The sequence below is a fragment of the Pelobates fuscus genome, chromosome 10, assembly GCF_036172605.1.
Source record: "Pelobates fuscus isolate aPelFus1 chromosome 10, aPelFus1.pri, whole genome shotgun sequence".
NCBI classification, from domain to species: Eukaryota; Metazoa; Chordata; class Amphibia; order Anura; family Pelobatidae; genus Pelobates; species Pelobates fuscus.
Window position 1 is genome coordinate 53,238,550 of NC_086326.1, and position 27,885 is coordinate 53,266,434.

Below are 27,885 nucleotides of genomic sequence, written 5' to 3' on the forward strand. Positions count from 1 at the left end.
CTATTTTTGGCATAAAGTGTACACTCAGAGTGTTTATATTTTAGTTTTGCAATTTTCTCTTTAACAACCAACTGGTTACCATTTGGGTGAGTCGTGTCATGTTGTCTATGTGGTGGGCCATCTACGAGCTACTACGTTGCAGGTGGTAGAAGGATTCTGCATTATGACAAAAGTTTGCTTCAGGTGGCCTTAATGGGATGATTTGTGACATCCCCATGAGTACTCTTAGTTTATTTAGAATACTTTGTTACCAGTGGAAACGTTTGGAGAATAGCCTGCTGGGAAGTGATCACCGCAGCCTTGTAATTTGCTAAACCTATAAACAGGAACAATGAAAGGCACTTTCAAAGGGTGCTGGCTGAAACCAAACTGAGAACCATGTTTGTTGGCAATTAGGTGACAGTACATCTGTATTTTTGCTTAATTCTGAGTAAATTGCTTAGAAGGTGTGAAACAATACTGAAGGCTACACCCAGATTGGATGTCCATGAAAGGCCAAGAGGTGACCTAATCTAGATCAGTATATAAGGATTTGCCTGCCAAGCTTTTGTGCAATGCATATCAGCCACGTCTGGCACAGAGATGCAGCCTACCAGCTACCTTTTGTTTACCGTCTACCACTGTATGGCATTACCTTGGCTAAGCCAGTCGGAGAAACTCTATCATAGTCGAGACCGGTCAGACATGGAAACTTCAACTCTTCAACAAGCAGAACTTGTCACAGACCTGACCTCGGCCCAGGTAAATTCTCCTTGCAGAGCCCCACGTTCATACACCCTGTGCTAGACTTTAGCATAGTGACACATATCCCATAACGTTATGTAATTGTAGTTTTCAAAATGTTGTGGACTACTGTCAAAAACCAGCTATTTAAAGAGGAACTATTACTTATCAGAGTTTCTTATGTACTGTATGTGAGAATTATTTATTTGTGAGGTTGTGAAATTTGTATTTTAATATAGAAAGCGACAGCACTATATTTACCTCTATCTTGGAACTGAGTGCCACCATTTTGACTCCCTGTCAGTCATTGTTACAAGTGTTGCACTCTGCACCTGTCTGTCAGGAGATAGAGGAGAAGATGCAGAAACAATGTATCTATTTCTCCTTCTCCAATGCATTCTATGCCCTGGCTGTGCCAGGACTGATCTACTGAGCACTTTCATAAACTACCAATTTGTCTTAATACCAATGTGTCTTCTATAATAAGCTAAATAGCATGTACATGCAAAAAAAAAATAAAAAAAAAAAAAAATGAAAGAGTGTGTTTAGGTACCCTATCCCCTACTGTTTTCCCCTGGAACCATCTCTTTGTTAAGAATCAAAACTTTTTTTGAATGCTGTGATAGTTACATTGGTGTTATAGGTGCCCACAGTTGGACCCACTTCTCTGATAAACCAAGATCGCTGGAGCCAACAAAGAACTCTCAATATTAGTAAACAGCAATAAAGTATATCATTAAAACCGGGAGAGGTCTATGTAGGTTCTGTCACTGCTTGTAAATATTCAATTTAAAGACCAGATCTCCTCCATATGTAAAGGTAAATGGCTTAATCCTCTCAGGTAAAGAGAAAATAGCTTATTTGTACTTTACATCATGGCTGGGACATGCAGTGGGAATTGCTCTCCCGCCTCTCCTGGGATTAATGCTGACGCATTTAACATCACTTCTCTGATTCCGCCAGAGACGAATTTCCCCTTCCACATATATCAACGTTGTCCTTATTCTGTCCACTGGCGGAATTGTCATTAAAGTGGAAAAAAATGTTACTCTATATAATAACTAAAATGAGACTGGACTGTGGGTACAAGAGGGAATCAAATAACTGTTAAACTGTTGTAAAATAGAGGTCAGCACCAAGGGACACCTGGTACCATAGCCACTACATAACCCTACAGTGATTATGGAGCCTGGACCCTCGATGGTTTAAAAGCAAAATACTGTATTGCCCTACAAATTATTTTCTTGCTTGAGATCTATTTTCCTAAAATATAGAACTCCTAGTAACATGGAGACTTTAGCTATTATAGGCATAAGTCAAGGATATCAACCAACTTTTGGAATCAAGAACAATGATTTATTTGAATGTGATAGACCTGCCTTTCATAAGTACAAGTTTGGGCATTCATGATCTAGCATATATGTTTAAATTCTTTAGCAATTTTATCACAAAACCATCTGAAATTGTGTCCACTCTAGATAATATCACTGAGTATGGTTCCATTAGAAAGATAGTTTCTTATGGACTCATATTTCTGTTTTTCAATATTTTTTTGATATGTAGTATATTAACTAGTTTTAATTCTATGTTTGAGAACAATTTCACTTTTCTATTTTTAGTTATTTTTAAAATTTCTTTTTAGGATTTTTTAGCCAAATATGGTTGGACTGAGCCAGTAATATGGGACTCTTCAAGCACTAGCGATGATAAACATGTGAGGGGTCTCCAAATGATTCAGGAGGGGATGAGCAATTCTAAAGAAGACTTTGCCGAGCCAACAAAAAGCCCCACATTTATTGAAGCCCTCAAAAAGTTTCAGAAGTTAAATAACTTGACAGCCACTGGGATATTAGATGATGGCACCATAAACGCAATGAACAAGCCACGGTGCGGTGTGCCAGACAACCAAATTTCAAAGTCAAACCTTGGGGAAGAAACTGTACAAATGACATCTACTAATGAAACAGGAGCTTCCAATAATGACACTAAGAGTTCCAACCCTCCAAAAATTCGTAAGAAGAGATTCTTAGATTTACTGATGTCTTCAGACAAATACAAGAAAGACCAAGAAGAGCAGCATGGGGTAGGAGGAAAAATATTTAGCAAAAAGCTGCTGAAATGGAGAATGCTTGGAGAGGGCTACAGCAGTCAGCTGTCCATTAATGAGCAGAGGTACGTCTTCAGGTTAGCATTTCGGATGTGGAGCGAAATTATGCCACTGGATTTTGAAGAAGATAACACTTCCCCATTATATGCAGTGGATATTAAACTAGGATTTGGAACAGGTAGTTACACTTCTTTACTCTTCCATATTATGTGATTTTTGATATATATATTTATATTTATATATATGTGTGTATATGTATGAGTTATTGTTTGCAGAAACATTTACTATAAATAAATCAAATTTAATTGAATGTTTTCAAGGTTTTGTTTGCTTCTCCTGTGTGCTTTGGACATATCCCTTCATATCAGTGGGGTATCCTGGTTTTGTGATGCCCTAGGCAGGACAAAACTCAGGCGTTACCCCCGCCACCCCTACCCAACCCTTCCCAACTCCCAGCCTCACTCTGCGGGCGGCGCGCAAGGGAGCTAAGCAGACAGCTCAGAGGGTGCTCTCCCCCGCAAGCCGCCCGCCCGCCAGCCGCCCGCCAGCGCCGCCCGCCCGCCCAGCATGTCAGTTAGCCGCAAGGCTAACAAGACATTTGCCCTGGGCATTTGGGGACGGCTTTTTTTGCCGCCCCCTGGAAAATGCCACCCAAGGCAAATGCCTTGTTTGCCTCGCGGCTAAAACGTCCCTGCTTCATATCAAGATTCATTTTTTTTGTTTTTAAGAAGCATTAATGTATATCTCACCATATATTGGGCAAATAGCTCATTTGGCAGATTCTATGGTGACATGACATCTATCCTCCTCTCCTTATAATGTCTGCTTTAATTGTGTCAGCTGAATATGATTTATGTGATTTTATTGTAGTGAAGGTATATATGCAACAAGCTGGAATTTTATTTATGTTTTATTGAGAAATTTTAGTTGTGTGTACCCTTGTCTGCGCAGTTGCTAACTATTGCTATCAATGGACTGTCTGACAGACCAAAATGGGCATTAGAGGATTAGAGGAGAGGTTTGTCTGTCTGAATGGCTGACATTACAGTAATACTGTTGTGTAACTACTAATACTATACTATCACATAGTAATACTGTAATGTAGTGTTATTAACCATGAGAGAGAGGCTGCGCTGTACCAAAATTATCAAGAAACAATTTCAGGTTTACATTCGCACAAACATTCAGTGCGCACAAAATTATGGATCAGGGAAAAAAAATAAAATAAATAATTGCATAGCAGAAAGATGTTGGCCTGATTTTTTTTGGGGGGGAGTGGGAAGGGTGGACCTTGGCAGCATCAGGCAACAGCATCATAAGAAAAATGACCCAACGTTTTCAGGGAGAAAATACAGACCATACTGTCCCTCTGAATTTTAAAACCTACCAACGTCCAAGCCTATCATTCAAAGTTGTTGTTATTTAAAAAGCCAAATGTAAAAAATGTACGAATACAAAATCTTAATAGGTTGTTAGGTTTCCTATTGTATATACCCTCCTCTTTATGAGATACACTTAATCAGCGCTCCACTTCTTGTATATTTCTAGCAAATGTAAAAAATATTGCATATTCCTGATAATTATATATGAGTTATAATGAACACTTTCATATGCACATAAAAGTGCACAGAAATATAGATAATATAGGTACAAAGATAATTATCTCACTGTGAAATGTGCACTTGAGAAAACCCTCTCCATTCTTGAATAAGCGACTCTGGGTTAAGTTTTATAAAGCAGACGAGAAATAAATCACTTGTACGTCTTAGAGTGATAAGATCATTGTGCTGATATTCTATGTTCCACTTCTATTTTACTAAATGTCTTTTTATTTCAAGGATCACTTCAATCCAACGCTAAGAGATTCTTTCTCTAAGTAATGTCACTTTGCCTCTCTCACCTTCTCAGGTCGGCATTTAGGATGTACTCGGACGTTTGATGGCTCAGGGCAAGAGTTTGCACATGCTTGGTTCCTAGGTGACATTCACTTTGATGATGATGAGCATTTTACGGCACCTAACAGTGACAATGGCATTAGCCTCTTGAAAGTAAGTACTTTCACTTTTCTTCCCCCACTGTCAATTTACTTATACTTAAAGGACAGATCATGTCATCGTCGGACATGCCATGTGCGTTTTGCAAGCTATGTATAAAGAAGTATAATACCTCTTACTATTGCATATAATGTTTTTGCAGAAAAATGGAGGATTCATTATCGTTTGCACTGCAGACTTCTTTTCGGTCAATGGCTGCTTGTACAGAGTTTTAATTTGGGTGAAATAGCTCATGAATTGTTCAGATATTTACTTTAAGGCCTAGGCTGCCTGATTCGGATGAGTTTTGATTTGACTTGTCCAGATCAATTCAAAGGCAGTTTTTTAAATTACAGATGATCGTAAATCTAGTGCGCTACCTCCAAATTGCCCCATTTCTCTACTGAATTATTTTCTCAGATTGCCTTACGAAATTCCGAGCTTAGTGGATACGACTAGACAGCTCAGCTACGTTTTATAAAATGTTTTTTTTCTTTTTTAAATATTAATGAGAAATAAATGTATTGAAACTGAACTCATGAAAATGTGTTACTGGTCTCTAGTTTCAGTACACAGTTACAAAAGAATGGTTCGATACCTGGCACATACTGACAAATAAAGAGAAAACTTAATTACAATGTTTGTGCCCAATTGGGAACTGTTCAATTAATTCATAATATGTGTACGCTGATTGCATTATTGCTGTTCTTCTGAGTGTCATAACATTGTAACAGGCAGTAATAAAGTATAGAGCAATACTGTAGGGGGTATTGCAGGATCTAGTTTTGTTTAAAAAGGAGTGTGGCTGACTCGTGAATGTGTACATCATTTTTTTTTTTTTTTTTTACTCTTAAAAAAACACTATACCTATTCCTGACACTATAGTGATAAAATCACTGTTTAAGTTTTGGCCACTCACCGTTATTCTAGCACCGTGCCAATCTTGCCTCGCTTCACTTCCCTGGTTCAAACATGATGATCTCAGCCAAAGCAATGCTTTGGAGGCTTTTGCGCATGCATGGAACACCAAGCTGCGCCAATCAGCATCTCCTCAGAGAGATGCATTAAATCACAGCAGCTCTATGGAAAATGTTCAGCGACTCCATGCAGCACTGACACAGCAAGCACCTCTAGTGACCGTATGAGAGCCACTAGAGGGGTTGGTAGGCAGCAATGTAAAAACTGACTTTTCTCCGAAAAGGCAGTGTTTACTTTAGAGGGGGGAAAAAAAAGGCTGCAGAGATATGTACAAAAAAAAAAAGCAAAGGAAAGAAGACGAAAGAAAAAGAAACGAAAGAGTTAGAGTGGAAAAAAATGGGTAGTCAAGTTTATTGTTCAGAGAGTCACATGCCTCCCCCATAGGTAACATAGGACTGATTGTTTAGCTTGGCTCTCAAGGTTGGGAAGAGAAAGGATTGGTTCGACACTCTTGGCAAACTCAGAGATGTGTAGAACACAAGGTGTCCAGTTTTGGTTAGGCTTTAGAAACTCTGCATTCCCTCAAATCCATCTGATGTTGGTTGCTGATGTGCTAGTGAGCAAGAGATCTGTGCTTTCAGTGGTTCACAGTAATAAAAGCCTAAAAGACCTTGCAATACGATGTCACATTGTGTCACTTTCAGTCTTTGCTAACGCAGACCAATTATAAGCAGTAGTGTTGATCTGTAACTCTGAGAAAATATGCAGTGTGGGGGTGACGACTCCCTGTAGCTTGGAGCTCATTCATTCACGGAATCTGCTTCTCTTATTCCATTTCCGTTAGAAATTCCATCCCGATGTGATAGAATTAATTAGGAAAACTGACAAAAATAAGACCCAGCAGCAGACGTGCAGAGTGTTTTCCCACAACATACATACTAAAATCTATTCTCCCCAAAGAAACTTGCAAGGTGAAACAAAAAAAAGGAAAATATATAAATATTGCATAACTTCGAATAAACCGACAAGTTTTTTGAATGCTGATTATCAAGGCACAGAAAGGGACATTTTCCTATTGAATATTAAAAAAAAATGTAATTGATGTTCAGTTTACTTAACAATGATTGCCGTTCTAATGAGAAGTATTATAAAAGTTAAAGTATTACAGAGATTTAAAAAAAAATACTTCTGCTTGAAGATTCTTTTCCCTGAGAATATAAAATATTATAAACCCGTCTCCCTGTGGAAAGTGTCTGTCTTCCCCACTGATATCTTTGAGCGCTACATTTTTTTTGATATGGTAATTCACTGCAGGCTTCGTTACTTCAATGTATTACTATAAGAAAGTCCCATTGATGTCTCACTGGGATAAGGGTTTGTGTAGGTTACATGTTGATATGGTAATAAAGCAGTTCACACAGTGGTAATAGTACAATGGGGGTCTATTCACTAAACAGTAAGTTCTGCTGCGATCAAAAACTAGGTTAAAATAGCCGAACTGGAAAATAATCTACTACTTAAAGGGCATTTTTCCAGCTACGTCTTTTGTTCTAAATATTAGTGTGTTGCTGGAAATCATGGTTTAGTAAATATCTCCCTTTGTGGCAAGTACTCTATGTAAAGAGCAATATTGTTCAGTTACTGAATTATAGGTAGAACACTGTGTGTGACCTGGGAAATTAGAAGCCCTGTGACACCTGTTGTTTAAGACTCCTAAATGTCATGTACGGTAGCTTAAAGCGACACTGTAGGCACCCAGACCACTTCAGCTATTTGAAGTGGTCTGAGTGCTGAGACCCGTTTGCACTTAGTGCTGCAATGTAAAACAATGCAGTTCCAGAGAACTGTAATGTTTACATTACAACTCTAAGTCTGCCCTCTGTAGCTGTCTACCAGACAGCCACTAGAGGGCTTCCGGAATCCAAACAGACTTTTGGTCCGTTATCTCATGGACCTCCAGCATCAGATTTTCCCCAGATTTTCGGCCATTGTCAGCCGGCGCGGGAGGAGCTTGGGCGGACTCTGACCCAGCACCAAGGGACATCAACGCTGGATTCAGGTAAGTGGCTGAAGGGCTTTTAACCCCTTCATCGACATGGGAGAGGGGAACAGAGGGAGGGGGACCTATTAACCCTATCGTGCCAGGAAAATGACTTTGTTTTACTGGCACTATAGAATCCTTTTAAAAAGTCAGCTGTTGTCATGTGATACCTTGTACCTTGTTGTTATTATTATTAGCATTTACGCAGTGCCATCAGTTTACGCAGCACTTTACAATTATGCATTGAGGATATTTAACAATAAATAATTAACACACGAAAATAATGATGGCAGACAAAAGCGATGCAGAAGGCCCTGCTCAAACAATGACAATTATTTATATAGCACCAACATTTTCTGCAGCGCTGTACAATAGGTTTAAAAAAAAAAAAAAAAAAAGAGAGAAACTTCTAATAAAATACATTTGACAAACAGGAAAAGTCGGCTAGGAAGGCCAGCCCAAACATGCATACAATCGGAAAAATTAAGCAGAGCGCTCAAACTCCCACTACTCCTGGGCGGCAGCAGCGACTATAGCACACATCCGTCCCAATACATACAATAAAAAGCAAAGAAAAATGTTTCTTGCGCACTATTCCAAATCCCTATGCATATTTAAATAACTGGCATTTTTTTTATATCACTCCGATGGCCATTTAAGCTTACAATCTAGTTCATTAGCATTCATGACTGAGAATCCCAGAAAACTTGGTTCACAAAAGTTCCACTACCGACGTCAAGGCAGACCCCCCTCAGCGGGTCCTACACTGTAACATGAGATGGGCGGCTGCATTGTTAATAAGTATATAGGGGTGTATATAAAAAACGTTGGCAGGCGGGCATTCCCTACAATGGCCATTGGAGTAACTAAATGACCTCCATTTGTCTTTGGTTTTTAACTATATATTTGGGCTGATGTGTACTGTGGTCATTGCTGCCGCCCAGGAGTGATGGGAGTGAGCGCAGGACTTGTCTTTTTGTATTTGTATTCACTTTTTTGTATCACACAGCTTTGTTACAATGCAGCCGTCCATCCCAGGTGTTCCCTATTAAGGGTTAGTAAGTATATAGGGGTGTATATAAACATTGCCCCTCTCAGTCTCAGTGGAGATATCTTTGCCAGAAGCTCAAGGAAGCAAGGTGAAGGGTCAGTGTAGGACCCGCTTAGGGGGTCTGCCTTGACGTTGGCAGGCTGCCATTTCCTCCAATGGCCATTGGAGTAACTAAATGACCTCCATTTGTTTAAATATACATAGGGATTTAGGAGAGCGCGCAGGTAACATTTTTTCATTTGTTTTTTAACTATATTTTGGGGCTGATGTGTACTGTGGTCATTGCTGCCGCCCAGGAGTGATGGGAGTGAGCGCAGGACTTATCTTTTTGTTATTGATGTATTTATATTAATTCTTTAACAGAAGACCACGTAGTGCAAGACCTTCTGCTGGATATTCTGCAAGATACACCTTAATGAAAAACCTCAAACCTTCTTCAATTTCTATACTGTAAGGTGGTCAAAAGATAGATTCATGGCTCCAATAAAGCTTTGCCAGCATTACGGTTTTTAGCTTCCCCTAGTTAAGAGTGTTTCCCAAAGTTACAGCCACGTGAAGGTTACACATTAAAACAAATACAATACACAGTGGAACAAAGAATGACATTGATGGCATTGGTTAGTGGCTAGTTATACAGGCAGACTAGCAAGGGCAAAACCTGAATTGAGGGATTTGGGCCACCAACGACTTTGTTCTCAGTTCCTCATATGCCCAAATGGACGGCATCCAGAGTACTTTAAATATTTGAGTTCCAAAGGGGTTGTGTACGTGCAGGGGTCAAAAGTCAATCTATAAGTAAGATGTGTCTTATAATGTGATTTTTTTTTTTCTTCTCAACAAACAGGTTGCAGTTCATGAAATCGGTCACGTTTTGGGTCTCTCTCACATCTACCGACCCGGTTCAATTATGCAGCCCAATTACATTCCCCAAGAATCCGGGTTTGAATTGGACTGGTCTGACCGAAAAGCAATACAAAGCCTATACGGTAAGAGTAATCTGTGTGGGGCAGCTAGTTAAAACTCCTAAAATAGAGGTGTGTTTTTTTTTTTAAGATTTGAAAAGGTTGGAGGTTTATCAAAATAGAAAGTAGCTTGGAGCTTCCCGAGGGAACGTGCGTCAAAAGACCAATGAGATTAATGACCCACACTACACCACATCCATCCATCTCACCGAGCCATGCAGCTTGCCTGCCTCACTGTACATAAATAGATCACTGTTGGCTACTGTACAGCCATTAGATGGATCTTAAGAAAATTACTTTGGGATTATGTCTGTCACTGTGCAAAATTGATGACTATGCTGTAATAATAATGTGCCACTGTTGCATATTAATGCATTGAAATCTCAACCTAGAATTTAATTTAACCAATTTGAAGCCAGGGGATGTGTAAGCGAAGCAGGAATCTATTTTACAACTCTAGCGCATGCTTGTAAAAGTGCTTAATAAACTCACTATTTGTTGTTAACCTTGTCAACAAGTCATGGGTCTCCATTGCCTTCAGTGGGAAGTTTTCTTAGAAGCTCACTATGAGTAATCTCGTCATACTAAAGGCTTCAATTAAATATTGTTTGACAAGCTTCCCAAATGACTTAAAATTTCGGATAAACTTTTATTAGTAAATTATTTTCTCAACATAAAATATCAAAAATATCACATATATAAAAACATTAAAAAAATTTAATATTAAAAATTAATATTAAATCGCTTAAAAGTGTATCTAAACAAGATAAACAAACCCTGCTGACAGCACTACGGGGCAAGACTCCGCTAACATTTGAAGGCGCCACACTCTCCTTCTATCAAGATCTTACCAGGTCAACTCTGCAATGGAGAAGATCTCTGAATCCTGTTACCAGCCAGCTACGAACAGCGGGCATGGAATATCACTGGAGATCACCTAGGTTCCTTGTGGTATCTCACGAAGGGACAATACATAAAATATCTACTCCTGCAGAAGCACCACAATTCCTACGGAAACTGGGCTTATTGGCCCCGAAGACAACCCCTGCACAACGATCAAACCTGCAGGCACGGGACCCACAGAGAACCGTCCCCTCCACCTCAGGGAGGCCTCAGACCCCCTCATCGGGGACCTGAACATAGAGGACATTGCAAGTCACGAAGATGCAGTTTGATCTCTTTGTGATTAATGTAACAGCGCACACAGTTTTTTCTAACCAGTTTATTACCCATGACCCGGACTATAGTTAGGCCGGATACTGCCCCTTTGCCCACCCCAGTCCAGATAGTTCAAAGGAGCTTAAACACCCATAGTGAGATACTCCGGCTCTCAGACGCTAGAGTGCACACCCATATGTGGTGGAGTGCACTCCCATTCTAACAACTTCCCCGCTCTCCCCCCCCCCCCCCCCCCCCCGTTGCCCTCTAGGTTAGGGGTATATTTAAAAGACAGCTGAACCACTCACCAGACCTTTAATCACGAACCCGTAGACACAGATTATGCCGCTGTTCTCCCTCAGCTATTATTTCTTCATGTCACAATGTCAATGTATGGTTGTTACTTTTTTTGACCCGATTGTCTTCCTAGGACATATGTTGTCTCATGTAACGTATTTTGCACCCTATCCCTCTTTATTTCTGTACCCAACCAAACGCTGACATAACAAAACAAAAAAAAAACCCTCAATAAAATTTGATTGACAAAAAAAAAAAAAATGAAATCATTTGAAAAGCTCATTCAACATTATTTATCGAGGCCTAAGAAGGATCCAAGGTTCCCCCAACTGAGAGCCTATTAATTTTCTTAAAGGAACATTTAAAGCATTAGGAATTCAACCCTGTATTTTGTAGTCTGTAGTGTGCCTGTCTGCCAAACCTCGTTCACCATAAATTAAATTGAAAAAGAAAAATAAAGGCTTTTCCATCAGAGACTCCCTTGGTGATGCTGTCCTTTCCTCCTCCCTCAACATAATTGAGGAGGCATTTCTGGTGATGGTCCAATCCCAAACTTCTCCTGGAGAAGCATTGGGGACCTGATGCTCATGTGCAGTAAGTGCTGTGTGAGAATCCAAGTTTCCCCATAGGAAAACATTGAATTCAGTGCTTTCCCTATGAGCACCAATCCGTGATGTTCAACGTTTAACACCGCTTGACCGAGTTTTACTCTGTCGTTGCAGTGGAAGCGTCTCTAGTGGCTGTAAGTATGAGCTTGTTTAACCCTTCAAATTAAACATTGCCATTTCTGGAAAACAGCAAGGTTTTACCTTGAATGGATAAAATGACCGGATAACTGCACCCAGGCCACTTCAGTGAGATGAAGTGCCATGGGTGATTGTAGTGGTCCTTTAATATGCTAAATGCAAGGAGGATAGGGAGTTCATTACCAGACTATCTGTGGTCTGTACTCCGACACACAATAGGTTAAAACACAGGAATTCAGACTGGCACAATTCCTCAAACAAGGCATGAACAGAAGGTGAAACATCTTTATTTAAAATACAAATAAATACAGATTGCATATTATATGTGACAAATGTTTTGCTCCCTTTATGTTACCAACTGCGTGTAATCATTTTATATTCTTTTCCTGTGTCAAGAGAAATTTTATTTTTATGCAGAGTAAACTTATCATGGATGAGAGGTTGAGAGCGCAAGCCATTATTTCTGATTATAACAGAAGGTGTTTTATGGGGAAGTTTGTTCTTGAGTTGAAATTGTGACATGCAGCTGTGAAACTAACTGCAGATTACACGTGTTGTAATATTAAAAACAGACCTACCCCCGTGCACGAGGTTTATCAACAAAGTAACAATCCGTTCGTGCACCTGTCTGACTAAGACAGTAACACTTAGAAATGGTAAAAGCCTATTTCTGATAAAGTGATTTTTTTTTTGTTCTTTTATACATATATTTTCTTTTTTTCTCTTTTTTTTTTTTAAATTTACCTATTTTTTCCACTTTTCTTGTTCATTCTCGGACAGCTCTAGGCTCCCTGCTATTGAACGTTTTGTACGAAGAATTGTTAAGCATTGTTTTCTTTCTTGGCTTTCATATAAAGAATCACGGCATGCAGTGGATTGCATTCAGAAGACAGAACATTAAACAAGTAAATTAGGCCATCTTTTTACTGGTTCTTCTCACATCCAGGTGTCACATTATCATTTTTTTTTCTCTTCGGGACGAAAGCAATCTTTAGAAAGTGTCTTTTTGACACAGAGAGCGAGAAATCATCTTCCTGTTCGTCAAATAATTCTACAAGTTCTGACAAAATCTTTCTAGAAGCCTGCTGAAATAGTCAATCCTCTTTAGCAATTTTCTAAAGCAACATTTAGTCAGGTTTTTGTCTGACCGCACATACCCAATAAACAGTGCTTATGTCATGTAAAGCATTTCATTCATTAAAAGAATATGATACAGAAATCCAGTAAAGGCTGCAAAATCTCTTACCATAAACATAAACAGCAATCTATAATTGAGAATGGGAGGGGGGAGAGAGAATCGTAATGTGTTTTTCACTGTACTTGTATATCACAGAATGTTAGATCTTTAAATGTTCTCCCTTATAGTATTCTACATGAAATCCAACAAAAATTTGAAAGAAATATTACAAACGCCTAAAGTACTTTAGCTCGCCGAAGTGTTTTATGTGTGGAGTGCATCTTGTTATTTCATTTTGTCAAAAGTGTCTGTCAAACAGGCAACTGGTCCTGTTATGTTATGGTGGGTTAGATCAATGGAGGTAAACTCAAGTGTCAGACATTTGCCTTGCAAAGATTTCTCATTGAGCTGCATTGGAAAGTCTGTGATTGGACAGCTACAGTAGGTCTGGGCTGGGTTAGAAGGGGAGGGGGCTTGCAAAGACTGCAGAGTACCATGTGTTCTGCATAGTACTATTTGTACAAATTTTTAAGACGTGATAGTGATCTACGGACCCGCCATTTTAGCACTTTTGTATTCGATGGAATTTGTTAGTTATGTATATTTCAGTTAGTAGTTGGTTTAGGAAATGGGGTAAAACGCGCCAGGGTTGATGTAACCTCAATCTCACTTCCTAGATGTAGGGATTGGGATCGGAAACAAAAGGGTCTGGGAGTTGGGGTTAACGTAAATTAAATTGAGGATTAGGGGTAAATGGGAAAGTTTGGATTTAACTTTCGAGTTATTAAGATGCATGACCGAGTTATACTCGGTCATTGCAGTGGATGCATCTCTAGTGGCTGTCAACATGGAAGCGTCTCGAGGTTATTGGTATTAGAATTGGACAGAGCTTAAAGCATGGTTCCCATCAATTACGGCAACACGGATTCCAAAACATCACTTAGATGTGTCAGTCATCCTGAACTAATTAAAGATCCCTCATCAGATAAGTTGCTAATTCTGTTTTGCTTTAAAGTACTTGTTCTTTAATTTTGCTTTCAGGTTCTTGTGAAGGACCTTTTGATACAGCCTTTGATTGGGTTCATAAGGAGAGGAACCAATATGGGGAGATGGTTGTGAGATACAACTCTTACTTCTTCAGAAATGGTTGGTACTGGATGTACGAAAATCGAAATAATAGGACACGGTACGGAGATCCAATCCCTATATCTACAGGTTGGCCAGGAATTCCCATCCAGAACCTTAATGCTTTTCTTCACGTGTGGACTTGGACTAGAGATGCCACTTATTTTTTCAAAGGTATGAGCTATTTTTTGGTAAAAATGTAATGAACAATTTCTTGCCAATATGGGCTTCCCATCAATATTTTTTTTTCTCAAAGAAGCTTTTCCATACATCTGAATTGTAGAATCTGATTCTGATTCTGATTGGTCCCAGTATCACATATGCTCTGCAGTCTTTTATAATCAGCAACTGTCTTTAAGGGTCTTAAAATTGGCATGCCATTTCAGGATGGATACCACTGGGAAACATTGTGAATACTGTTTTAAACTGCATTTATATGTAAAAATAAACAAAAATTTTAAAAATATTAGTGACCATGTAATTTTGTTGTGGGTTCAAGGCAGACATAAGCCATTTTGAAGATTCCGGCCTTCCAGGTCTTAGTGCAGATTAGAAAGTTATGACTACTTACAGACCTATAACTTCAATTGTTGGACTTCAATTGCCATAATTTACAGTTCCTGTTGGACTTCCAACTCTTGTCACAGCCAGTCAGAGTTGTAATTCAAAAACATACTGGAGAAGCATAGGGTTTATTAGCAATTTATCTCTCTGGGCTTTGTAATCAGATAGCTAAGATCAATGAAAATATAATTTCTGTGGAACAAAAAGTTCATAATAAATACCGTAGTTCAATCTCCTTAGTTATTGTTAACTTCCTAGAGAAAGGCATTAACATTGCTTTATGAGTAGTGGGCAGATTGGTTTTAATCACAAACCACTTTCTTGTCTGTCATATTGTAAATTCAGAAAGATTTACTGAGATACTTGATGTGACATTTGAATTTGAAGTTGAATGAAGGTTTAGCATGCATTTATAAGGTAAGAAATCTACATACAGGAATTACCTAAAAAAATTGCAAACAGTGTATGTACTCTTTATCATCAACTAACAAAGCTATAGCAAATTAGCTGGAATTATCATTAACAAAAAAAGGCTGCAGAGCGTATGTGATATCTGCAATCAGACATATTTTGTGATTAACTGCTGACTACAGGATTTTATAAGACAGTCACTTTAGATGTACACTATTAGCACCATTTATTTTTCATTCTACTTCCGCTTTTTACATAAAACCAAAGGCAGTGGTAATTTTCTATATTTTATTTTAAAAGGGGAGTCTTCATGAAATCATAATTTTGTATGTTTTCCTGTTTCAAAGGGTCAGTGATGATTAACAAACATATATTTATATATGAAATGGCAGAATGAGTTCAAATCTGTGCAGTATTCTAACTACAGAGTCTGAGTGACATTGCCTTCATTGACAGCAAGTAGTGGGGGCAGATATACACAGAATAAAACTGGGGTGTTTAAAGGAATTCTATAGTGTAAGGAATACAAATCTGTATTCCTACCACTAGTGTCCCCGGCCCCCTCCCTCCCTCCCTCAACCCCCCACCCCCCCCCCCCCCCCCGTCATGTGAAGGGTTAAACAACAACAACTTAGGTTTACTCACTCGATTCCAGCGCCAAAATCCCTCATCGTTCCACCTCTTCCTTCATCTGACGGGGGACCTAATGTGCATGCGTGGTGAGCGCATTAGGCCCTCCGAAATAAAAGCATTGATTCAATGCTTTCTTATGTGGATTACAATGATGCTGGATGTCCTCATGCATAGCGTGAAGACGTCCAGCATCAGTTATGTGACCTGGAGTCCATTAGGATCCAGTATGCGCCTCTAGTGGCTCTCTGATTGACAGCCACTAGAGGCAATCATAGTTCTGCAATGTAATAATCATAGTTTATCAAAAACGGCAAGGACACATTGGGTAATTGGTGTGAGAGAGAAAAGAAGAAATGCTGACCAAAGCATCTTGAAATTAAACATCCCTAAATTGTCCTGAACAAAGTTTAACCCTATATGATAATAGCTGGTAACATTCCTTACATAGACCACAGCTCCATCTACTGTTTAAGATATATAGAAATATATATCAAAATGACGTCAACAGCCATTAACATAACAGAATGGTTAGAGTTAGGACCCACCTAGGGGGGTCTGCCTTGACGTTGGCAGGTGGGCTCATCCTCTCATGGCCATTGGAGGTAACTAAAAAAAACTCAATTTGTTTAAAAATACATAGGGATTAAGGAGAGAGCGCAGGTAACTTGTCTTTCTTTGGTTTTTACTATATATTGGGGCTGATGTGTACTGTAGTCATTTGCAGCCGCCCAGTGATGGGAGTGAGCGCAGGACTTATCTTTCTGCATTTGTAGCCATTAACATAATGGCTTTCCCCAAAATGTAATTGGGCCAGGTGAGAAGGTTAACAGATAAGGTATGACATATAACCCCATGATAAACACACCTAAAAGATACACAGATACACAAATTCTGTGCTAGCTGGTAAAACATTGTTGTAGAACTTTGTGTATAGATCACATGAGTAAATAACAAACTCTGTCCAGCTAAGTCTAATGAATGGTGTTTACAATAAGCAAACAATCCACGTATTTGTAAATTGTACTAAGAAATAAAAAGCTAAGATTGTATTTTAAGATCCTGAAAAATTCCTGTCTTTAAATTATAATAATCCATATGCTGATATAAATTAAAATAGTAACATTCTGTTAATTGTCTCAATCAATAGTGTATGAAGAACATATCAATATATATATATATATATATACCTACATATAAATATTTTTTTATATATGTATATACGTATATATTTATGTAATATTTTTTATATAATTAGGTCATATTATTTATTACAATTTGCGGGACCTGCCCGACAACCCAGGCAGAAAGTCCAGGGAATTTAATTTGCTAGCACTATATTTAACCCTGTAACTTTCCAAGACACCATAAAACCTGTACATGGGGGGTACTGTTTTACTCGGGAGACTTCACTGAACACAAATATTGGTGTTTCAAAAAAGTAAAATGTAGGGGGGCGGGGCCTGACCTGCAAGCTGTATAGTCGCATGGCGGAGGAGCTCCCGCAACACATGCTACTTTTAGGGGGAAAACTCACTGATACCAAGCCTGAAATGAGACCGGGGCACACTACCCAAGCTGGGGGCACCCTGGTAATCTTACCGACACCAGACCCGAGTTTCTCCCGCAATCCTGGACCTCAGGAGGCAGGCTGCGGCCTAAGGCCGATGGAGCTGGGGCGAGACGGCCGCTCTCCTTACCCAAAGGCTGGGGGTACTGAGCCATTGCCTACCTGCTCCCCCCCCCTTAGGACCGGTGGGGGTGATCCCGGTCCAACCTCTCCAGGCAGCAGGGCTACAACGAGTGCTGAAAGCAGAGCCTCACAGGCAGCCCTTCGCTACACAGGCCTATACAATGGCGGGCGACACATGTGACCACAACCTCACTGAAAGGGACCACTTCCAGTACAAGCTTGATGCCTTATTCGACGCCTTCTGGGCAAAACTGGCAAGCAGAGAGAGACAGAACGCAGAGTCAGTGCACTCACCCAAGGGCGAACCCGCACATACCCGCCACAGCCGCACGGGCTCCCGTCCGACGAGACCAAGAACATGGCGCCGGAGATGGAGACCCCTCCTGCCTGCACATAAACAAGCGAGATCGCGCTGCGCAATGATGCCAACCCAAAGTGAGCTACACGCTCCCCACAGACACAGCATGAAGCTGAGACCCACAACGCCACCAACAACTGGCAAGCTTCCCTCACAGCTCCGGACCCACCCGATATCACGGAGAGCCCCAGACTATTGGAAGGGGACTCCACTTGCCTGTAGCTTTGAAGCAGGCCCTCACAGCGACGGGCGGACGAGCCAGCCCCTGGAACCAGCGACGCTGCACCATAATATGCCCCAGGAGGACTCCAAAGTATCCCCAACATCTCTCCCGGTGCTGGGCATAGGCTGACAGTAAATCACTGAGGTACATACTTAAAGCCTCTGCTGCTGAGGACGCTGTCTATGCCACGCTGCAGCCTCCTAAACAGAGACTCCCTAACAATGTAGGACTTTAAAGAAATATTCACTGTTCGACTGTTTTGATTTAGCATTCCCATAATATTCTGTTCATACTTGTGTAATGCCTTACTGTACTCATCTATCACACTCTCAGCCTGTCAACTACTCATTTAATGAGGCTAAACTTGCCTGCCTGGCAAATACTATGTGTATTTCTTTTTTCATACACTTGTGACTCGCAAGCATATACCATACCAACGCTCTCACATAGCTGCACACACCTGATTAACGCATGCTGACCACACAAATTAAATACTAGCATTCTTAGGACACGCATAACCAACTTGAACCCAAACTGTATTAGTAAACATGTGTGTAGCTGTCTTAAACGTACTTTAATCGCAACATAAAAATGTGCCGACTCAGCGTAATGGAACAGAGCAATAGTTTTAAATGTTTAACACCTCATGTCATATGTTTCATTGTGAATTATGCCTATTTTCTGCATTTGTTTATTGTGATGATGCAGGAAAATTTGTTAACTCATGCACAACAAAAAATAAAGAATTAAAAAAAAAAAAACAGTAAAATGTATTACAACAATGATATAGTCAGTGAGTGACATTTTTTGCATTTTTCACGCACAAATGGCACTTACACTGACGATATAATTGTGATATGTTTTACTGTTTTAAAACACTAATATGTGTGTTGAGGGAAGTCTCCAGAGTAAACAGTATCCCTCATGTACAGGTTTTAGGGTGTATTTAATAGTTACAAAGGTAAATAAAAGGCTTGCGTTTCAGTTTTTTCGCATTGAAATTCGCCAGCTTGGTTATGTTGCATTTGAGACCGTATGGTAGTCCAGGAATGAAAATTACCCTTATGATGGCATACCATTTGCAATAGTAGACAACCCAAGGTTATGCAAATGGTGTATGTCCAGTCTTTTTTAGAAGCCAATTAGTCACAAACACTGGCCAAAATTGGCGTTCAAATTAGTGTTTTGCATTTTTCACACAAAAACAATTAACGCTAACTTTGGCCAGTGTTTGTGACCAAGTGGCTACTAAGAAAGACTGGACATACCCCATTTGCAATACCTTGAGTTCTCTACTATTGCAAATGGTATGCCATCATGGGGGTAATTTTCATTCTTGGGCTTCCATACGGTCTCAAAGGCAATATAACTAATCTGGCGAATTTCAATGTGAAAAAACTGAAACATTTTACATGTTATATTTGACCCTGTAACTTCCCAAAACACCATAAAACCTGTACATAGAGGGTACTGTTTTACATGTGAGACATCACTGAATACAAATCTGTGTATTATGACATTTACAGTTAAAATGTCACGTATGACTAAATAAAAATGTAAAATTCTTATTTTCTCCCATTTTTTTTTTATATTTTATTCATATTTAATTATGTTTCATACCTAAATATTTGATGTTATATTAAACCCCTGTTTCTCCCCAATAAAATGATATATAATAAGTGTGGGTGCACATAATATGAAAGAGGTGAATTACGGTTGAACAGACATCTAGCGAAATTGAAGGTTTTGTTTAAGTTTTGTTTTGATCACAACGTGTACATTTGGCTCCAACCTTAAGGGGTTAGAGAAAATGTCAATGTATCTCTGTATGTTTTCACTTTTTCAAGGTATTTATAAAAATGCTGAATATGATTCATGACTTGATTCAGTTTTATGTAAAGAAACACCTACATATCCAGTGTACATCGTTCATTTATGGCTGAGCCTCAGCAGTGCCAATTCATTGACTTTTATTATTTTTGTTTTAAGAGCACTATGAGCACCTTAACCACTTAATGTCAGGCACCCATATTTTGGCTTTGAAGCAGGACTGTATCCCCACATGAAAAGTGTATTTCATAAAGATACAATCTTTCTGAAATACTCATAACCGTGTTGGGATTTCACTAACATTCCAACCCAGTCAAGAGATATACAGAGTGGCCCCTAAGTCTCTACCCATCCATATGTCTTATGTATCCGGTGTGTCCTACATGGATGGGTAGGGATTTATGGGCTGCCCTGTACAGAGACTAACTAGGGATTACTTTGTCTCTGTATTTCTCCTTCACCTGACTTTCTTTGACACAAAGTGGAGTTACAGAGTCAATCCCTGCAGCTGTCATCTTGGCTGTGTCTATGCAGGATCGCAGTCTCGCTGCATCCTCCATAGACCTCAGTGCTGATAGCACGTCGGCACCGAGGAGGAACACATCAGACCAAAATGACGGTGCCCGCAAAGGACGGATTCAGGTAAGTAGGCTCACCTCTACCTGCCCCCTCAGTGATTATGCATTTATGTACTCTGAGCTAGCAGGGGCAGAGGGAGGGAAAGGAGTAGGGTGGGGCCAACAAAATTATCAGCTGGCATGGGAAGGGTTGCAGGTGGAGTGGTAGGTGAGACACGAGCCTACCCTTGCAGGCAAGTCAGAAGCAGTTACTTTGGATATTTATATATGTGACATATTGAGGTCCTACCAAGTTCCTAGATACCCATATATTAGGCTTTTTCTTGTAACTATATATCTAAGATACAAATAAACACAAAAAGAATTCAGCGCTAGTAATCACAAAATTAGTCAAGGTAGGCAGCAACCCAAATGAAGGAAAACCCCTCGGATCCTTCGGTGGATAGATACAAAAAGATATGGAAGGGCTGCGCCAAATAAGGGTAGATAGTCCAGTAAAGTATTGCTAGGGTGCCAATAGATGGTCTAGGATACTTGATAGAGTTCCTCTGTGGATGCGTCTGGTGTAGACCGTTCCTTATATGTAAATACAAGAGAGGTAGAGGCGACTAATGGTATAGTATGAAAGTTCAGGGTGTGATAGGTAACAAAATGTAGAGAACTCACATTCAAGAGAGCTATGGCCAGCTCTGGTGTGGATTGCATACAGCGGTATAATCCCCGCTCATGGGATATGTAGGGAGGGGGTCTCCGTCAACACCGTCTGGTAGTCCAGAGCTCGGAAAAGAAAAACAGAAAGCGACAATAGTGCTGTCAATTTTGATGTGGTTCAGTGTGCAGATAAGAAGAGGTAAAAATCTCACATTTGAGGGAGCTATGGCCAGCTCTGGTGTGGATAGCGTACAGCGGTATAATCCCCGCTTATAGGATTTGTAGCGGCGATACGTCTGTCAGCACCGTCTGGTGATCCAGGGCTCCAATATAGAAAAATAAAAAGCAGCAATAGTGCTCTCAATTGTGATAGGTTAAGAGAGTAGTAGAGGAAATAAAATAATACTCACAAAGATAGAGCAGAGGTACTGCTCTATGGATAGGCGCTGGTGGTATGATCCCCACCTAGGATTTCTTGGAGTACTGGAACTTTAAAATTGCCAGTGGAAGTAAAAGTAACCAGGAAAGGTTAAAATGCCAGGAATAGGTAAAAAAAAGTTTAAAGTGCATAGAGAGTGCAATAAAAAGAGGATTGGTACAATAAAGTAGCCAAAAAACTTTTATTGATCTAAAATACACAATAAAATACAGAATTAATAACCATAAACGCGTTTCACCATAAGTGGCTTCTTCAGAATGGGATTTTTTATCCCATTCTGAAGAAGCCACTTATGGTGAAACGCGTTTATGGTTATTAATTCTGTATTTTATTGTGTATTTTAGATCAATAAAAGTTTTTTGGCTACTTTATTGTACCAATCCTCTTTTTATTGCACTCTCTATGCACTTTAAACTTTTTTTTACCTATTCCTGGCATTTTAACCTTTCCTGGTTACTTTTACTTCCACTGGCAATTTTAAAGTTCCAGTACTCCAAGAAATCCTAGGTGGGGATCATACCACCAGCGCCTATCCATAGAGCAGTACCTCTGCTCTATCTTTGTGAGTATTATTTTATTTCCTCTACTACTCTCTTAACCTATCACAATTGAGAGCACTATTGCTGCTTTTTATTTTTCTATATTGGAGCCCTGGATCACCAGACGGTGCTGACAGACGTATCGCCGCTGCAAATCCTATAAGCGGGGATTATACCGCTGTACGCTATCCACACCAGAGCTGGCCATAGCTCCCTCAAATGTGAGATTTTTACCTCTTCTTATCTGCACACTGAACCACATCAAAATTGAGAGCACTATTGTCGCTTTCTGTTTTTCTTTTCCGAGCTCTGGACTACCAGACTGTGTTGACGGAGACCCCCTCCCTACATATCCCATGAGCGGGGATTATACCGCTGTATGCAATCCACACCAGAGCTGGCCATAGCTCTCTTGAATGTGAGTTCTCTACATTTTGTTACCTATCACACCCTGAACTTTCATACTATACCATTAGTCGCCTCTACCTCTCTTGTATTTACATATACGGAACGGTCTACACTAGACGCATCCACAGAGGAACTCTATCAAGTATCCTAGACCATCTATTGGCACCCTAGCAATACTTTACTGGACTATCTACCCTTATTTGGCGCAGCCCTAAGATACAAATACCTGTAGTTGCAATCTTTTATATCCTGTAACTATATCCACAAGATACAAATACTTATAGTTACAATTTATTATATCTCCTGGTGCAAATCCGACCTACAAAATATTTTGATCGGTTCTTGCTTGACAACGTTGTATCAGGCATATTCAAACCTGTTACAACAGGCTTCAGAGTATGGTCGTATTTTAACTAATGTTTTGGCCTTTTTTTTTCCTTTCTTTGCACTTTCTAAATCACAAAAGTATTGTCTTTTGTTCTCAATATGTATACCCAACTAGGGACTCCGTTGTTTTTTTCCTTTGGGTTTTTATAAAAAATTTTTTTTTTTTTTTTTTTTTTTTTTTATAAATCTAGGCACTATATATGCCTATCACTAAAGCCTCTATTAGGGGTATCGGACGGATATAGGGCTTGCATTTTTGTGCAAATCCTTTTCAGTCTAATTATCCTTACACTGGGTTATGCCCACAATACCCTACAACCCACTACAGCTTCGGTGAGGAGTTTTTCCCTCTTTGACCGACGCTGTATATTTCCACTCCAGAACCAATACATTGGGCTGTTCTTTTAAACGTGAACATAGCAATATTGGCATTACATATAATTTTATTATTAGGTGTTTTAGGTGCCGGTTAATGACATAACATAAAGTAAAGTAAATGCTTCTTATATAGATATATACACCACCATATCCTTAGACGGGGATCATACCGTCCAGGCGCTATTCAGCAGAGCTCTTAGCAGCTCTGGAAAGTGTGAGTTGGTCCTCCTACTGGCTTTTTAAATTATTACACTATTGTACTATTATACATTGGCATATTGCACTATTGTTTCCATTTTTTATCCTTTTAAGGTTTATCTCTACTACCTCAATACTGGGACCACTTGTATGTATGTACATTTTTGTTTAAATTATCTCCTACTATCGTGTGGCGCGGTTTACCACTTTGTTTTTGCACTTTCTGGTTAATAGCAGGTATTGGGAAGTCCTGCTGGTTTACTGCTGCCGTTCACCCATACATTTTAGAGAGCGCCTACATCTGTGTCTTTTCTTATTTAGATATAACTTCAACATGCTGTATAAAGTAGTTGCACACTTGTAAATTAAAATCATGTTAAACGATAAACAGGATGGACCATATATTCGTGTGGGGTCATGCGGCTGACTGGCATCCTCATGGCTGACTGGCAAGACACAACATTTCACTCTATTTTACTACATATAATTTTACACTTAAATGCCTCACAGCTTATCAGGTGTGAGATGTGTGGTGAAGATATCACTCATCTACCAGTGGGGCAGACGACTTCGATAGGGTCCCCTCTATCTGGTTTATATTTAAAAACCCTAAGTGTCTTACTGTAGTGTTGACTATGTTTGAGCACAGTAACTGGCATACTTCAAGTTCTCGAGGCATCTTAATAATGCAGATAGGTTTTCTTATAATTACTTTTTTAATTTGTTTTTTATTTTAAAAAGTCAAAATCTTCTGTTTCTATAATAAATCTTATATTTTTATTAGTTTTACCCACACAGGGACTGTACTATAATCACTAATTCCCCACAAAGCATTATAATGTCCCCAATAAATTTTACCCTCCGAACCTGCAACTTATTAAAAATAAATGCAGTTAATGGGGAATGACTACAAACAAGGAATGTGATTTGCGAGTAGAAAGTAAAATAATAATTATAAAACAATATGCAATGTAGATCTCCATATATAATTTTGTAATAGAATAAACATGTCTTCAATGCAACAACAATAAACTTTTACCATGTGACTTCCCTTTCAAGGTATTCAGTACTGGCGTTATGACAGAGACAAAGACCAGGCCTACGCACAAGATTCCCAAGGACAGACTTACCCAAGGCTCATCTCGGAGGGCTTTCCTGGGATCCCAAGCCCAATCGACACAGCTTTTTTTGACAGACGTACTCAACATGTATTCTTCTTTAGAGAGGCACAGGTAAATGTAGTTAACCTTTACTTTTGAAGATTGCATGAAAACTACCTGCAAGTAGAATGTTTTATGGATATTGATGATCATTGTGGGGTCAATGAAGGATTGGTTTGTATAATAGCATGTTAACAAATCATGCTTTGCTGTACGAAAATGCCATCTTCATTTTTTTTCTTTGATGAAGCATTGGCAGTGATAATAGCCATCTGGTATTGCAGAGGCAAAAGAGAGCCTTTGAGTAAGTTAGTTATGCTCATTGCTGATTACACTGTGTCCAATGAAGCTTTTACCTTTACCTCCTGGGAATCTTGTTGCCATGTTGAATTACATAAGAGCCCATCAGAAGCTCATGGTTTACCCTCCACTTAATAACACGCACACAGAGCAGAGAATTAAAATCATATCCTATATATATTATTTACATATTTTATATAAGCCTTGAATTTACAAGAATACCTAATTTTCATGATTTAAAAAAAAAAATGTTTTAATATGATTTAGTGTCACTAAACGCAATGTAATTATATATTCTAAAAACCCCTTCAATAGTCAAAGCGTACACACACACTGGCCTAATTTCCTTTTACCGTCTGCAGAGCACATTGGATATAGATGCCTGGGTTTAACAATGAAGCTGTGTTTACAATAGGTGGGTTGATTACATTGTTTATAATTTGATAGAATTTTGGGATTATGTATTCTCAAAAACATCAGGAAATTCCATACAAATTTCCATCGACCCTGCATTGCTTACTTACTGTATAAAAATGCAATGTGACCGGCTATTCTCATGTCACATGTATGATATACCAGTACATGCCAATATTCCCGCAGATTTTTTTCTTTTTAGTTTTCTGAGCAGCAATTCAGACACAAGATTGCTTTTTTTGTACTTGATATGCTAACTCTGCACGTCATATTTCAAATAAGTCCTAAAACGCACAGGGATATTTACTAAAGTGAAAATTCAAAGTTGATTTAAAAATGAATTTCAAGTTTCACTATACTATAGTGTCAGGAATTTAAGCATTTATAGAAACACTATGGTTTTAACACCACTATTTAAGCCCCCGGCCCCCTCTTGTGCCTCTAAAAGGTGAGATCACTCCCATAGGAAAGCATTGCGCATGCACTGCAAAATGCTGTGCTGTCTCAATCAGCATCTCCTCATAGAGATGCATTGATGAGCACTGACCCAGGAAGAACTTCTAGTGGCCATCTGAGTAACTGCCACTAGAGGTAAACACTGCCTTTTCCAAGATGGGATATACGATAGCCACCAGAACAACTGCAATAAGCTGTATTTTTTCTGGTGACTATAGTTTCCCGTTATGGTCAAAAGAGCCAAACTGGAAAAAAAAAATATTCTCCAACCCTCTTTTGTACAGAACAGAATAATTTCCTATTGCCATTATTCTATCAGTCCCACTACAAAAACGTCACGGGAGCACCGCTGTGGTCCAATCAAAGGTTTCTCATAGAGAAGGGATTAAAAAAAATAAAATAAAGCAGCAGAGTGGATAGGGCGGCTGGGAGGACTACATTCAGTGTGGAAGTGAGAAGCAGTTACATCTGTCGGCAGCATGTACGTATGGACGACATAGGTAAATTATGCACAGAATTGATATTAGGTAGCCTGGAACACAGTTCTGGGCTGCTAAGTCACGTGTCCTGGGGATGCAACTTGCCCACCGCACTAGTTTTCAAGCATCTCATGATGTGCAAACACACTCCTACCACCAAATCACTGATGTGGTTATGGTGGCTGGAGTAACCCTTTAAGCCAGCGCTATACTTTATGTTTGGCTTCTCGGTCTTAAAATGAAAATTCACCATGAATTTTCACTTTAGTAAGTTACCCGGAGAGTAGTGACATAGTTTTAAATATAAAATAGAGAATTAGAGAGAGATAAAAGAGAATATGTGAGGGTTAAGGTGGTGGAAGATCCATAAAAATGGGTAAAGGGAAAACTGCCCCATCTCTCTCTCCTGACTGCCTCCATGTTCTTATTTGGACATATCAGCTTCATCTGCCAAGATCTGTGTCACTAGTATACTCGCATGCACTTATACAGGTTTTATTCACTAAAGGGGGATTGCAAGCGAAATTAAAATTTATGGATAAAGTAGCCAAACTGGAAGCACGGCTGACTTACAGAATTACAAGTCATTGCGATCCTTGTGTTTTTTCATGAAGATATAATTTTTATGAAAAACACAGGGGCCTTATTAAAAATGACTATAAAATGAAAGATTCTTGATAAGATATGTGGCATATGTCTTTATAATGCAGTTCAGAATTTTAAGTTACAGATTTTTTTCCACTCTCTTAGGTTTATGCTTTTGACATCAATCGAAATAAAGTTGCTCCAAATTTTCCCAAGACAATCATTGATGTTTTTCCAGCAATTGTACCAAACAATCACCCACGAGGACACATTGATGCAGCCTATTATTCATACATGCATAGCTCCCTCTTTCTTTTCAAAGGTAAGGAGTTTTGGAAAGTAGTCAATGACAAAGACCGGAGGAAAAACCCATCTCTTCCCTACAATGGATTGTATCCTAAGAGACCAATTTCCCAGCAGTGGTTTGATATCTGCAATGTACACACATCACTATTAAAAATTTAGCATCTTGGGAAAATCAAGAAAGAGAATGGACTTGTAAAATGACAAAGGATGTAAAATCTGCAATATGGACTATAACATTAGGGTTCAATTAGGATCCATGGAAGCACAAACATGTGTTCCTGACACTATAGTGTTAAACCCACCATCTAACACCCCTGGCCCAATACATCTAGTAAAATCTTACCTTTATTCCAGTCTGCTGCTGGCTCTGCCGTGATCTGCCTCCTCAGTTGAGCAACCTGTTTGGTTGAGTGCAGTCCCTGTTTTATTTTTTTTTATTTTTTTTAACTTTGACAATTTTTATTAAGATTTTCAGGTTTGGGGTGCTGTGCTTAAAGATTTAGGGAAGGGGTAGAGTCGCTTAAGATAACTGCAAGGATAGGGGTAAAGAATAGGGAGGG

The 27,885-nt window shown here is 39.3% G+C and overlaps 1 protein-coding gene across 1 annotated transcript; it reads left to right on the forward strand.

The window, feature by feature from the left end:
- MMP21 (matrix metallopeptidase 21) lies at positions 1-27,708 on the forward strand. The gene is made up of 7 exons (XM_063433769.1): positions 1-741; positions 2,366-3,008; positions 4,739-4,878; positions 9,718-9,859; positions 14,255-14,512; positions 24,685-24,857; positions 27,185-27,708. The coding sequence occupies exons 1-7, from the start codon at positions 583-585 to the stop codon at positions 27,482-27,484; spliced, it is 1,815 nt and encodes a 604-aa protein (XP_063289839.1). The 5' UTR covers positions 1-582; the 3' UTR covers positions 27,485-27,708.
- Positions 27,709-27,885: the final 177 nt, after the last annotated feature.

What these genes read in the sequence shown, in the direction of transcription:
- MMP21 (XM_063433769.1), top strand. Translation starts at nt 583, where the DNA reads ATGCAGCCTACCAGCTACCTTTTGTTTACCGTCTACCACTGTATGGCA. An exon ending in ATGGCATTAGCCTCTTGAAA is followed by an intron (nt 4,879 to 9,717) that starts GTAAGTACTTTC and finishes CTCAACAAACAG; the next exon opens with GTTGCAGTTCATGAAATCGG. An exon ending in TCTTCTTTAGAGAGGCACAG is followed by an intron (nt 24,858 to 27,184) that starts GTAAATGTAGTT and finishes CCACTCTCTTAG; the next exon opens with GTTTATGCTTTTGACATCAA.